The 14,942-nt window shown below is 32.2% G+C and overlaps 3 protein-coding genes across 7 annotated transcripts in view; 2 read left to right on the forward strand and 1 right to left on the reverse strand.

The window, feature by feature from the left end:
• The first annotated feature begins 703 nt into the window (after nt 1–703).
• On the forward strand, nt 704–10,198 carry LOC124431439 (cofilin/actin-depolymerizing factor homolog). 4 transcript variants are annotated; one of them, XM_046979369.1, is made up of 4 exons: nt 3,569–3,598; nt 7,991–8,023; nt 8,377–8,619; nt 9,240–10,198. In XM_046979369.1, exons 1-4 carry the CDS (start codon nt 3,584–3,586, stop codon nt 9,438–9,440), a joined length of 492 nt encoding a protein of 163 aa, XP_046835325.1. In that variant the 5' UTR covers nt 3,569–3,583; the 3' UTR covers nt 9,441–10,198. The 4 variants fall into 4 exon arrangements, with proteins under 4 accessions (XP_046835326.1, XP_046835325.1, XP_046835322.1 ...); XM_046979366.1 differs by lacking the exon at nt 3,569–3,598 and adding an exon at nt 5,076–5,351; XM_046979367.1 differs by lacking the exon at nt 3,569–3,598 and adding an exon at nt 5,312–5,332.
• Nucleotides 10,199–12,062: 1,864 nt separating this feature from the next.
• Nucleotides 12,063–14,942, reverse strand: part of LOC124431436 (limbic system-associated membrane protein-like) — a 9,699-nt gene continuing 6,819 nt past the window's right edge. The window contains exons 6-10 of the mRNA XM_046979362.1: nt 14,645–14,742; nt 13,522–13,821; nt 12,668–12,896; nt 12,475–12,537; nt 12,063–12,278 (exon numbers count right to left, since the gene is read on the reverse strand). Coding sequence (XP_046835318.1) covers nt 12,154–12,278; nt 12,475–12,537; nt 12,668–12,896; nt 13,522–13,821; nt 14,645–14,742 — 815 coding nt within the window. The 3' untranslated portion in view covers nt 12,063–12,153. The remainder of the gene's footprint in view (nt 12,279–12,474; nt 12,538–12,667; nt 12,897–13,521; nt 13,822–14,644; nt 14,743–14,942) is intronic.
• LOC124431438 overlaps nt 12,903–14,942 on the forward strand; it is a 24,788-nt gene continuing 22,748 nt past the window's right edge. For both annotated transcript variants that reach the window (XM_046979364.1, XM_046979365.1), the window contains exon 1: nt 12,903–13,049. In XM_046979364.1, coding sequence (XP_046835320.1) covers nt 12,952–13,049 — 98 coding nt within the window. In that variant the 5' untranslated portion in view covers nt 12,903–12,951. The remainder of the gene's footprint in view (nt 13,050–14,942) is intronic.

The raw sequence follows: 14,942 nt of genomic DNA on the forward strand, positions 1-14,942 counted from the left end.
TACGTCCTACCGATGACTAATTCCAATGAATTCCGTGTCATCGGCCGCGCTGCGCGATCGATCCGACGAGACACGACGAGGCAACCCGAATATATACATACGTTTACCTCGTTCACAGATCGATCTCCACACGAGATCCAGGAACGTAATAATAGCAACGATGCTTAAGCATTTACAAAATTAATCAAAGAGAATGTTGTATGACTTGAGAGTTTTCATCGAACGAATGAAATATTCGACATATATATTCACGTTATTAACAATATTTTCTCTGAATGATATGCGATATTTTCTCAGGATCCCATTCTTACAAACAGTCGATCGCGATTTTTCTTGTCAAATTGGAAAATAGAAGAAGGAAAGAAGGTGAGAAAAGATAGAGAATATAAAGGGAGAGGGAGAGAAAAAGATAGAGAGATAGAGAGATAGATAGATGGAAAGAAAGAGAGAGAGGGAGAGAGAGAGCTTTCGCAGTTGCACGAGAAGTAGACGCAACGGGCCAATCGAGACTTATCCGCCAATTGGAGTGCGCGCGCGCAGGCGTAGGAATACAGGATTCGTGGAGAGGCAAAGAGCCATGACTGGAGTGGGAAGAGAGAGAGAGAGAGAGAGAAAGAGGAGTGAAAAGGGGAGAGAGTGAGAGAGAAAGAGGAGTGAAAAGGGGAGAGAGAGAGAGAGAAGATGAAGGAAGAACGCGCTTCGCTCGCTCACTCGTTCGTTTGCTCGAGAGTGGGAGAGGGAGGAAGAGGGAAGGGAGGCCTCCTCCCTTCTCGTTCCTTCGTGTGTCGCGACCCCCGGCGACTGGACACACTGCGCCTTATCCAGTTCTACCCGGAGCCGAGGCCACCGCGAGTGTGTTACTTTCGAGACGGGTTGAGTTCGAGTCCTTCGTTGCGCGATTCCTAACCCACCGCTTCACTCCTACACGAAAAAATGGTAAATATTATCTACAAATATATACACATATATATATATGTATAACATTAACAATAACAATTATAATAGTAATAATAATAAAAATAATAATAATAATAATAATCATAATAATAATAATAATAATAATAATAATGATGATAATAATAATTTTAGAAGACTCGCGATACATTTATCGAGTTCGTCCGAGAAGTTCAACCGTATTTTCGTCAAACGTAGAATACTCTTTTCGTCATCGTCGTACACCGATTCGCTTTTGTGGTTATGGCCGCGGCGGACGCGCCGCCGCCGGTCGCCATTTCTGCAACCGGCGGATATACCGCGGCACAGAACCATCCGCTCGATTATTCATTCCTTATTCGAACGCAATATTAATATTTCTCTCTTTTTGTCTCTCTTTCTCACTTTATGTTCCGTTTTCATAAGAGAACAAGATATATTCGATTGATTTGTAAACTTTCTTGTAGCTTTACCCTCGACATTGGGAGGTTAGGGGAGACTCTCCTCTTCTGCCGGTTGTGGTCCAGGCGGGGGTTCTCTTCTCTCTTTTTTGTCTTTATTACCTTTCTTTTCTCATTCTCTCTCTCTCTCTCTCTCTCTCTCTCTCTCAAGATCCTTTCTTCGTCTTTCTCTCTCTTTCTCTCTCTCTCCTCTCTCTTTCTCTCTCTCTCTCTCTCTCTCTCTCTCTCTCTCTATCTCTCAAAAGAAAGAAAATTTCTTTTTCTTCTTCTTTTGGAATAATCATTGATCCTCCATGAAATAAGTGTCGAATTAGAATCTTTCTGTACGATGGTGCGTCGAACGGCCAATGAAATTCGTCAGATTCCTACTTCGATACTTTTAACCGAACGGATTATTTAAAAATTATATATTATGTAGTTGTGAATTTTCATGAAATTTCATTGCTATTTCTATTCTACGTTTCTATCGTTAAATTCGTTCTTCGTGATTCGCGTTCGTTGCCATCTCTTGTGATATTCCCCCCTCTCTTTCTCTCTGTCTGTCTCTCTCTGTCTCTGTCTCTCTAGTTGATTTTTGTTACGTACTAGCCAAGCCGAGAGCTGTCATTGAGTTCGCTGAAGCGATTCTCAACGAATCATCGAGGACAAGTCATCATTGACTGTATCGACATTTATTGTTATATACGTAGCCGAATGATTCTCCGATAAAAATCTTTCGCGATGACTTTATTATCCTTCCTTCGTTACTTGAACGAAGATTGTATCGCTCGATAAAGAAATGGAAAGAGAAAGAGAGAGAGAGAGAGAGAGAGAGAGAGAGAGAGAGAGAGAGAGAGAGAACAGATGCGAAATATCAACACAAAAAAAGATGGATGTCGTACCGTTAACGATATGCAAGCCTCAAACGAATCGAAATGCGATCAGTGTGTGTTGGACGAGTTTGTAAGACGATGAGGAGAGTACACTGTGGGTGTAGAAGAGTAAGAGGAGGTGAGGGACGAGAGAGAGAGAGAGAGAGAGAAGTATTCAGTATTGCCGAACGTTTCGCGCGACCATTTTCCCTTCGCTTCCTCTGATGCTCCACCTCCTCTCCCTTCCTCCTGCTCCTCCCCTCCTTCTGCTCTTATGGTAGCCTGGATATTTTCAGACGCGTACGAGACGCGGCGAATAGAGCCGTTCGAGAAAAAGAGAAAGAAAAAGAAAGAGATGGAACAAAGGTAGGACGAAAAGAAAAAGAGAGAGAAATGCTCGAGACGCGTTTTGACATTTGCTTGAAATTATGCTTTCATCGATATTTAGAAACTTTGTTTCCTTCGTTTCGTCTTGTCTCGTCTCGTTTCGTTTCGTTTCGTTTCTTATCAATGTGTGTTTGTTTAGATATCGTGAAAGTTTTCTCTCTCTCTCTCTCTCTCTCTCTCTCTCTCTCTCTCTCTCTCCACGAAAGTCAAGAAGTTTGTCATGTGCGATTTGAAAACTCCGTTACGATCGATAATATAGAATCTGAAAAGAGATATGAAGGCAATGGCGGGATATTTGAATGATGTTAAAAAGAATGTTATTAGAGACCGTCCGTCTTTTTTTTTTTTTTTCTTTTTATTTTTTGTTCTTTTTATTTTTGGGGGAAAAGGGGGAATTTCTTTATTAGTTTGAAGAGCTTTTTTGAGGGAAACAGAGATAGAGAGAGAGAGAGAGAGAGAGAGAAAGAGAGCGTTTCAATTTGGATCGTAACGCACACTGGCACTACACAACTATTATTATCGTATTCCTATTCCAAGAAATTCTTGCTCCGCCAAAATCTATTTTTCTCTGTCGCCGCGCTATGTGCTCTCTCTCTCTCTCTCTCTCTCTCTCTCTCTCTCTCACTCTCATGCGTTCATTCGCGGTATTTTGTTGCTAGTGAGTGTCGTGTCTTCTCTCTTTTTCTCTCTCTCTCTCTTTGTGAGAGAGAGAGAGAGAGAAAACGAATTTTATTCGACGACGATTGACATTGAAAAGCAATCAGTAAAATGATGGTTTTTTTTTTCTTTTTTCTTTTGTAATTTTATAAATTATCGAAAAGAGAAGGAATTTGGTCGTTTTAGTGATCATGAGGGACGAGCGACAAAAACCACAATGAAGTTGGTCACAATGGAGGAAAAAAGGGCGCGCATTAGAAGCTATATAAAAACTTGTTTCTCCGAACGAATTTCATGGTCGCGAAATGTGTATTTATTTTCTTATATTACTTGGAATGAATGACGTGACAATGAACTAGAAAAGTTGAATAGAGGGAAGGAAAAATTCGTCTACGACACCACCGTGTATAAGGAGGTCGACCGTATCTCTCTCTCTCTCTTTCTCTCTCTCTCTCTCTCTCTCTGTCTTATGTCGGACAGTGACTCTCAAAGTTCACTGACGTCCCGACCGATCGGTTGATTAGTTCATTGCTCAATTGTGCTTCTCGTATTAATTTAATGAACTAAGAATTTTCTTTCACTCATTCTAATCTCTCTCAATTATTTAGAATTTTTTATTAGATTGTGTATTTTCGTTTAGATATATATTTTGTATACAACGTTAGAAAAAAAAACTTGTAATTCTTCAACGAAAATCTAACCTATTTCGTACGTACTTTTTTTTTTCTTTCTTTCTTTCTTTTTTCTTCTAATAATTTTAAAAAGATTATATAAAGATATCTCGTTGCAATGATTCTATGAAATTGTAAGTGGTTTCTAACGATGAATGACTAATGTTATCTTCTAAATGGAATACGTGACGAGTCTTCTTCGTGTAAAATTTTTAAACACATTTGATGAATGGTTCTTTAAAATAATATTACGCTCATCAAGTTGTTAAAAGGAGGTTCATAAGAAACATATATATATATATTCGAATCGAACAATCGAACTTCGAGAGAGAGAGAGAGAGAGAGAGATGCAGCAATACACACCCAGATAGATCAATTGTTTTATTAGATCGCTTTTATTTGTTCTGTTCTTTTCTTTGCTTAGCGATACATGAAATAGATGTTTAAATGACACGATTCACGAACTTTATTTAATCATGAGTCTTTCATAGCATAGCAAAACTTACATTTTCGAATAGCATATGACAAATAGAGAGATCAATATTTCATGAAACGATAATGTGAATATAGCTGTGTAGAATACAATTAATTTTTTATTTAAATAAATACCAAATCTATTTTACATTCATGCATACATAAACACACACACACATACATAGCGGTATTATGATAAAAAAAAAGAAGGAATAAGTAAATTATATGATGCATCGATATTCGAGATATTTTCGATAGAGATATATATGAATTTTGATCCGTGACATTGTCCTTATTCCGTTATCGGCTATCTTCGGTCGAATTCGTTACGCCGGTAGAACCGTGGAGGGGATAAAAAGGAAGATGGTGGAGAAAGGAAGAAAATGGGATGCACGTTAGAAGAGAGATTGAAAGATGATTATGAATATGAAAAGGAAGACAAAAAAGAAATAGAAAATCGACAGAGTGCAAGTGAGTTGTATGATGAATGATATATATATATATATATATGTATATACATACATTTTATGTATGTGATTAGAGAGAAAGAAACATCTAACGATGCGCACGCCTCTGCTTTGCGCGTGGTGAATCATCTTCCGTTTGACCTTGCGTCGTACACGCACTCTTACAAACACGTTACTCTTTTCGTTTATATGTATGTGTGTATATATGTATGTGTATATATATATAATATATATATAAGGCGGTACATAAGGGAAAAGACACGACGACGACATGACGACGAGGATGAGGACAGTTGTTCACGTAAAGGGCGTTTACAGTACGTCCTAGAGGGAGCCAAGTGTATTCCTAACCATAGCCGTAGCACGAAATATCGACCGAGGAACTGCATCCCAGCTTGCACGATATGTGTATACATAGTGTATATATGTCTGTATGTGTGTCCTTCGAGCGTACGTTTATTATCCTTTTGGTCACACCGCCATAATCGCAGCACACTCTTTATATATATATGTATATATATATATATATTTCATTTTATATATGTATTTCATATTTTTCTAAGGACATATATTATTCCTGTTAATTTATAAGCCAGTACATAACCTATATTAGCAATATAGTGTGAAACATTTTCTTTCTTTTTTCCTTTTCTTTTTCGCCCACTTTTTTTTTTCTTCTTTCATAGACAGATATTCCTTTCGTTGATATATTAATTAGTGCATAATCCGTGATCAATGTAGTATGCATTTTTTACTCGTCATAATCCAAACGCTTTCTGTATTTATTTTTAATTTTTTTTTTCCTTTTTTATTTTTCTTTTTCGTTTTTCTTTTTTATTTTTATTTTTCCTAAATAGATATTATTCTTGTCGTACATATAGATAGATACATACATATATACATAAATACATACATTCATAACCTACACAAGATACTCGGTTCTAATCTTATCTTGTTATTTCTCGTGATGCGTATATTTTAGTTCTATTTTTCACTTGTAATAAATGAAGAGATGGTTATTCATTTAATTTAATTGTTTGTAAGTTGGTAGATTATATTTAGAAAATTATTCGATATTTCATTAATATATATTTTTAATAGGTTAAGTATATAATATCGCCGTCATCATTTAACTTATTCATTTTTTTTTATTTTTTTAATTTGTATGTAAAATGTATGTATTATTAACAAGTCTTTTCCTTAAAAAAAAAAAAAAAAAAAAAAAAAAAAAAAAAAAAAAAAAAAAAATTTTGTATATCAATTTCGTTTTAGAATTATTATCGGCAGAAAGGAACAACCAATGTCATCGAATTCCTGAAGACGTTCGTCAGAGGAGAAGTTCCGAATAAAATATAAACGTAGAATTAAACTTCGAATATCATCGAATTTATTTGTTCAAAAATATGATATCTTAAATATATAAACGAGCAAACGAATAATGTAATATATCTATAAATATATACATATACATACATACATAATATATATGTACATACATATGGAGAATGTAAACGTATAAAGGAGAATAGTACGCGGGCGCGTAGTCAAGACAACGTTAGTCAAAATCATTCCCGTCGATGCCTTTTGAGGATCAATAAGTTAGTTTCTTTGATTCAAAGAACCGATATATAGTAATATCTATCTTTGCATTGCAATGTCAGACTTGGTTGCTGCTTGCTTGTGGCCCGAGGAAACAATGCATGCTTTTATTGTCTCTCTCTTTTTCTCTCTGTTTAGTACGTCGGTGTGACTCATTGCTATACTAAATGACACACGTTAGCAGTCGAGAGAGAGTGAGAGAGAGAGTGAGAGAGAGAGAGAAAGAGAAAAAGAGATAGTGATAGAGATACTCAACGTCGATGAAACGCCAACGTTTATTCCAGAATAAACTCCAATTTTTTTTCCTTTTTCTAACAGTTATCGTTAAATTAAATCAAGATAAAATTAGAATAAAATAAAAGGAAGGTGCGTACATATGTGCGTGTATGTGTATGCGTGTGTATGTATGTATGTATATATGTACGTATAGGTTAGATTAGAAACGAGAAAGCATTAAGGCTTTGCTTTAATGTCGTAACATTTCTTGATCGTTTCTACGATAATTTGAGAAAGCTTATTTCCAAATCGATGATTTTTACATTCATTCTCTTATCTACTTACTTGATCAGGATCGAAAAGGATTTGAACCTTTCACTCTATACTTTTTGTAAATATATATACATATATACATATTATATATATATATATATAATTTATATATATATGAATGTATTTATATGTTTATTTGTTTACTGAAGTCGTTCGAGAAATCGTATTAATACCATCTTGTAATAAAAAATTACAAATGTGTCATCGAATAATTTAATCGTCGATAATTGTATTGACCTGCCTTATCAACCGATGATAAATGTTACACGATTAGAGACGAGGAATTATTTAAAAAAATTTTATTATTATTGTTGATTTTTGATTTTTTTTTCTTTTTTTTTTCCATACAAATTTTTATGCATGTAATATATCGTCGTTCATTTCGAAGTTTTCTCCTTCCTCTCATCGTATTCTTCTTGTCGATTCATGGGCACGTGTTCTTGCAAGTAAGCGCGAGGGTATAACTTTAGAAACTGATCTTCTCTATCTCTCGAATCTCTCTTTTAGAGTTAGTGGATGATTCCGTGCGTGGGAAGTATTTATTCCTGTAACATTCGACCAAGTTTTTCAACCGAGATCGAGCTTGAAAAATGTTCGATCTTCGCCGAATTTTATCACATCAATATGAATATTCTTATCTTTTTCTTTTCTTCTTTTATTTTCTTTCTTTCTTTCTTTTCTTTTTTTGTCAGTTTAGGTCTCTCCTTTTACGTCTAATTCGTTATAGTAAACGTAGTAGAACCGTACACATTCATTCTTTTTTGCATTTCAAAATGTCACGTTAATATACCAATAATATTTTTGTGATAGATCCTTCCTATTTTCTTTTCTTTTCTTTTTTTTTTTTTTCTTTTTCTTTTTTTGCCATATTATTTTTCAGTAATATAATCGCGAACAGAAACGATTTAGCAATTTCGATTTGAAAACAAGTTTCTCTTTAGCGGTGCGCTCAGGATGGATATCGACACCAACAGGTGCGCTTCATTTATATAAACGTTTTCATGTCCCTCTCTTTTCAGTCAGTTATGCAACTGCAACTCTCTTGTAGTCTTCTACTCGTCGATTTTTTCCTGCGAATATTCCAGAGTTTTACAAGATTATAAAAGTATTGTATTTATTATTTACATTGAAAAAAAAAATGTATATATATCTTATAGATGATATATATACATATATATTTATAAAAAAAAAAAAATATAATATATATATATATTATTATTATTATTATTATTATTATTATATGCCCCAAATATATGTATAATAGTTAGTAAAAAAAAAAAAAAAAAAAAAAAAAAGAATGGAATCTTAAAAAAAAAATTTCTTTTAGGCGTCAGGAGTAACCGTGGCGGACGTCTGCAAGACGACGTACGAAGAAATAAAGAAGGACAAAAAGCACCGATACGTGATCTTTTACATCAAAGATGAAAAACAGATCGATGTGGAAGTCATTGGACCTCGTGACGCGGCCTACGATGCTTTCCTCGAAGACTTGCAGAAAGGTGGAAGCGGCGAATGTCGTTATGGTCTATTCGACTTTGAATATACCCACCAGTGTCAGGGTACTTCTGAAGTAAGAGAAAGGATTTTTTATGTAAAATTAAAAAAAAAAAGAAGAAGAAAGAAAAAAAGAAAAAATTCATTGTTCCCTATTCTCATCAAATAATATATATGATATATAAATTATGGATATATTGCAACTTACTTGAAAAGAAATGACTCATATGAATTATTGTTATCTAAATCTGTTTATGTAACATGTGTCAAAAAATGTTAGTGAAAATTTGACGTAGTCTTATCTCTTAGGAGAAAGAGACAGACAGAAAGAGGGAGAAAGAAAAATTATAAAATGTTTCATTTCTTTAAAAGGAAAAAAAATGTCAAGAGTAGGCTAAAAAAAAAAATAAATGATAAACAGATTGATAATGAGAATTACAACGTATGTGTCTGATATTTAATTATGATTAGATTACGATTAGAGAGAAAGAGATTAAGTTGCTTGGAACAATCGTTATCAAGGTTTATCATTCTCTGTCAATGAGATATTGTTGAATCAACATTATCAATGTTCTTCATTTATTATGTGAATGATGGAGATGTAATATATTTTTTGATTTTGTTCTTTTGTTCTTCTTTTTTTTTTTTTTTTTTTTAGTTCATAATATTTTTATATGTGTATATATTTGTTTGTAGGCTTCCAAAAAACAGAAACTCTTCTTGATGTCGTGGTGTCCTGACACGGCCAAAGTTAAGAAGAAGATGTTGTACTCGAGTTCGTTCGACGCTTTGAAGAAGTCCTTAGTAGGTGTGCAAAAGTATATACAGGCGACAGACCTTTCGGAGGCTTCTGAAGAAGCTGTCGAAGAGAAGCTTCGAGCTACCGATAGGAATTAGGAATAATAATTCCTAAAGTGTGAGTTCAAAACAATCACTGCAATTGAGAGAAATCAAGCGATAAAAGAAAAACACAATCTCCCTTCCCTAAACAAAAACAAAACAATTAAAAAGAAAAAAAAAAGAAAAGAAAAAATAAGTCAACATCAAGCAGCAGCAGCAGCAGCAGCAGCAGCAACACTAGTATCAGTAGCAGCAGCAGCAGCAGCAGCAGCAGCAGCAGCAGCAGCATCGTCATCATCAGCAGCAGCTGCAGCAGCAGCAGCAGCAACAACAACAGCAACAACAACAACAACAATAACAACAACAGTACAGTACAGACGCTCAAATGTCGTCGAATGTTTGCGCTAAAGCACGTACTGCTTATTACGTGTGTTTTAGTCATCGTGTGAAAGAGCGTAAATATTTAACATAAACGAGAATCTAAAATTCAAAAGGAAAAAAAGAAAAAAAGAATAATATTAAAAAAATGAAATAAAAAGAAAAAAAAAGGAAAAAAAAAAATCTAAAAAAGAACAAAGGAAAAGAAAAAGAAAAAAAAAATTCGCCCTTTTCGTACTACTGCGGACGGTTGTGTGAATTTCTCTGATATGATAATATTAATATTATACTATTATTATAATAATAATTGTAAGGTAATCGCTGTAAAAGAATAAGAACAGTTTACAACCAACAGTCAACAACAAGCAGTAAGGATGGAAGCATTACATTTTTGTCACAGGATGTATAATGTTTAAATTAAATTCATTTCATAATGATTTTTTTTTTCCCTCCATGTAAGATCTTCAAACGTCTTAACTGTTTCCTTTTATAGATCTCCTGGATCATGGATATACCCATACAGTTAAATGCTTTATATGAATTACTTGTTCGTTGACGAATCAAAATTGGGATGATTAAATTTAGAATTAATAAGTGGGTTTCGATCTTATTGTAAATCAATTTCTCATAATCACAATTTTTATCAGATTTTGATGATTAATAAGGCGCTCAATCGAAAGATTAAGGTTTTCTTTTTCTTTTCTTCTTCTTTTTTTTTTTTTTTTTTTTTTTTTTTTTTTTTTTTTTTATAACAAGTCAGCAAATTTTGGAAAAACGTTATTTTTCTTTTTATAAAAATCATCTAAAAAATGAGTAATTTTAAAGCAAACAAAAGCTTGTTTTGAATATATGGATGCGCGCAGTGGCGCCATTTCGCGTTCGTGTCGAACAGTCGAAGCTTCTTTTTCTCATTACATGCCTACACATGGACGTGCGTGAAATTTATTTAAGATTTGGTCGTTTTATATCAATTCGATTCGAGTAAATCGTGTATTATGCAATTAATTTTTGAAAATATTTTTTTATGCAATTTATAGATACATCTGAAATTTTTAGTAATCAACGATCAAAATCTACATTAACATCAAATTATAACTAACATCAAACTAATAATATTCACTTTTTTATATCACTGTATGATATTAGATTTTATGGTAAAATTGATTTCTGTTTTACCATCAGTTAAATAGATTCTTTTTCCTTGCTTTCATTAGATCTACTATTATTTTTATGTTATATAAAAATTTTTGTCAGACATTAATTCGATTGTTAGGTTAAGCATAAAGAGAGATATATTATTTGCACAATTTAACACATCGATGCAATAGATGCATAATAGGAATTTATATCTCATATTTCAATCCAAATCTATCGTTGATGTCACGTATACTACGAATAATCTTACGAAAGTTTGTGAACAATCTCAATTATAAGATTTCTTTAGAATTTTCTTTCTTCTCTATCTTCCTTTTCTATTTTCTTTTTTTTTTTTTTTTTTTTTTTTTATGCTTTAGACTAAACTGTTATCTAGAAGCAGAAGTATTACTGAGATTATTTTTATTTAGTTGGTAATTGACTTGTTCCACCAATGGTAAGGTAGGAATTACTTTGGGATAATTAATTAATAATGTCGTCACTGTTTGATGATACTGTTCTTTATGCAATATAAATTCGATCTATCCTTGTAGAATAATAATAATAATAATAATTTTTTTTTTTTTTAATTACCAAAAAAAATTTTAATACATTTTTTTTACATAAAATAATTTTCATTTATTTTTAGCGACGTACAAGCGATTGCCCATTACATAGGTCTTCGTACATAAAAGATAATTAATATTCGTCGCTATTTACAAATTAGGATATCAATCGTAATCGTTTGAATTTATTTATGTATCGTATTAATTCGTAATTAGCAGAATGTCGTTTTATGCAAACGAACGAACGTGCTTATGGTCTCTCTTACACACTATAATTAAATCAGGTATGTTTACTTGCATACATATATATATATATATATATATATATATATATACATACATATATACAAATATATATATATATATATATATATATATATATATATATATATATATATATATGATTTGATTTTAATTTGTACATACAGTGCAACAGAACTAAAAAAAAGATAATACATTAAAATTTCCTCACGTATCTATCCTAATATAGGATGAAGATCGATCAAACTTGTATGGATTATATTCTATTCTTCTTGTTTGTTTTTCTTCCTTTGTTTTTCGTTTTCATTTTCCTCGTTCCGATGTATGCATTTTGACAATTTTCTTTTTCTTTTTCTTTTTTTTTTTCCTTTTATAGAAGTAACGAGATGGTGAGTTTCTTTACAGAAATAGTCCTTTAAAAAAAGGACGGTCTATAATTTCATACTCGTGAAAAACAAGGCAAAAGAAAGGACAAAAGCTGTGCTTTCTTTCGTCACACAAGAGCATCCATTGTTTTCCGTGCTGGTTTGTTGAGACATCGAGGCCATTTGTATTACTACGTAGATCAAAACAAAGATAAAATTATTTAACAATTTGTTATATATAAAAATAATATGTAACTTTTTTTAAATAACAAAAGTAATAATAATAATTTTTATTAAATGATAAAAATAAATAATAATAATCATAAATAATAAGCATCATAAAGATATTAATAACAGTAATAATAATAACAACGATAATCATCATACCAGTGTTGATCTTTTCGTCCGGTACTATATCGATCGTTTTGTAATAATCTTCAGCATCAGGAGCTACGAAATAAGGATAAAGAATATTATATTTAAATTTTGATTTTGAATAAGTTAAAAAAAGTTGATTTATTTATTTTTTTAATTCTTTAATCATTTTCTTTTTTTTTTCTTTTTTGTCTTTTTAACTTACGAGCACCTTCCGTAGCAAATCGTATGACTTTCGATGGTCTGCTCGAACCATAACGATTTCTCGATACTACAAAAGCCTCGTAGTGTGTAGCTTCAGCCAATCCTGTTAAATTGAAGGATCGAGCATGTACTGGACCAATCGCATTGCTTCCGCTCGGTATGTAAAGTTTATGCCACTTATGTGTCGTAGTAGTTGTACTCGCTCTGAACGAACCTTCGTGAACGTACTTCTGTATTCATCAAGTGAATATCAATTACATAAATTGGATAGGAGGTTTGTCTATTATGGTTATAGTAAACGATAAAACCTACGTACGATATGACATAACTACATTTTCTGAACGAACCGTTAATATACGACGATTTCCAATTTCTTTTTCAAGGTTAGTTATAGAATTTCTTTTTTAACGTATAACCAAACAATTAAAAATATTTCTTAACGTTATAAAGAGAACAATATTCTGACAATAATATTTCGATATTAATTATGATTAATATATATACATATAATACATATATATATATATATATATATATATATATATATGTATATTTCTATATATATATTATATGTATAAATTTATAATTTAGTATGATAATATTTTCGATTAGATCTATAACGATATTAGATAATCATGTGATTTGATAAGAAAGTTCTATAATGTAAAAGTATAAATATTTAATACAATATAAATTATATAATATAAATAATATATAAGGTTTAATATCAATTTTGTTTATAGTAAAATATAAATGTATACATACGTATACATAGATTCATAGACATATTTTTAGGTTAGAATTTTCATATTAAGTTTCATGAATATATATATATATATATATATGTATGCTTACCCTGTACTGACGAAAGGAGAATTGATATTCAACGATAGGAGTATAGCAATCAACCTCCCAAATGAAATTATACGCAGTCTTCGATATACTCTTAGCTTCTTTGAAAATCGCAGGATTCGCTACTCCTGATAATTCGATCGCAGCCTCGGTTATTCCCAAGGAATTCGATGCTCTACATAAATAAAATCCATAATCCTTCGTTATCACATTCCTTATTACTAAACTATGATTATGTCCTATACTGTGTTTCACTATTCTCATTGAATAGGATACCGTCTTGTTCATGAAGTACCACTCAACCTGAAAAATATAACGGGTGTATCCACTTTATAACTAGATCTTTTCTAAATCATTTAATAATATATATATATATACACATATATAATTGTAGAAATCATCATGTTAAATGAGATAAAAGCGAATGCATTTCTTTTTTTTCTTTTTCTTTTTTTTTTACTTCTAAAGGTATTTATTTTCGATCGGTGGAAGATCAATAAAACAGAGATTGCAATTTTATTTCGTAGGATACAAATTCCAAAAAATATATATACACATACATACGCACTTTCTCTCTCTCTCTCTCTCTCTCTCTCTCTCTCTCTCTCTCTCTTTCTTTCTTTCTCTCTCTTTCCGTATAAAAAGTCAAACGTAATCCTCTCGAACTATTTTTCCTAAGGTAGAACTATCATGAGTCACGTTTCCAACGAATCGATTTGTCACGTATTAGCGGCTTCAAGGGATAACTTTGAGAAATTGCTTTGCGGCTCGAACGAAGCTTTTCATTTACTTATATACCTAACTGCGAATATAGCTTCTTTTTCTTTTTCTTTTTCTTCTTCTTCGTAAGAAAAATTGAGAGAGAGAGAGAGAGAGAGAGAGAGAGAGAGAGGGAGAGAGTGAAAGAGAAAGAGAGGAATGAAAAAGTCTTCAACTTAATCTTGCAAATACTTTGATCTTTCGACGATATGACGTCGCAACGTGAAAAAAGGAAAAAATTAAAAAGAAGAGAGAGAGAGAGAGAGAGAGAGAGAGAGGAAAAAGTGCAAAAGCTTTGACAGAAAAATAAAATAAAATATAAAATATTCTTTTCCAAAGGTAAAAAAAAAAAAAAAAAAGAACTCACCTCAGCCTCTGGCCAAGCAATAACTCTGCAATCCAATTGGGTTCGAATTCCAGGCGATGCATGAACCCATGGCTTATTGATAATAATTTCTGGCTTATCTGTAATCGCATGAACTCATATAAACGCTTCCGACATACTCGTTATTATATGTACATTACGTACGATTAGAATCGAGGTATAGTAATGATAAGACTCGATCGATAAAGTAGATTCTTCTTTTGATCATACGTGTAAACAATTGATATTTGCATAACGGCATTAAATGTCATCCGTAATGAGAGCAATTGCCCTGTTCGTA

The sequence above is a fragment of the Vespa crabro genome, chromosome 21 (genome assembly GCF_910589235.1).
Source record: "Vespa crabro chromosome 21, iyVesCrab1.2, whole genome shotgun sequence".
Taxonomy (NCBI): Eukaryota; Metazoa; Arthropoda; class Insecta; order Hymenoptera; family Vespidae; genus Vespa; species Vespa crabro.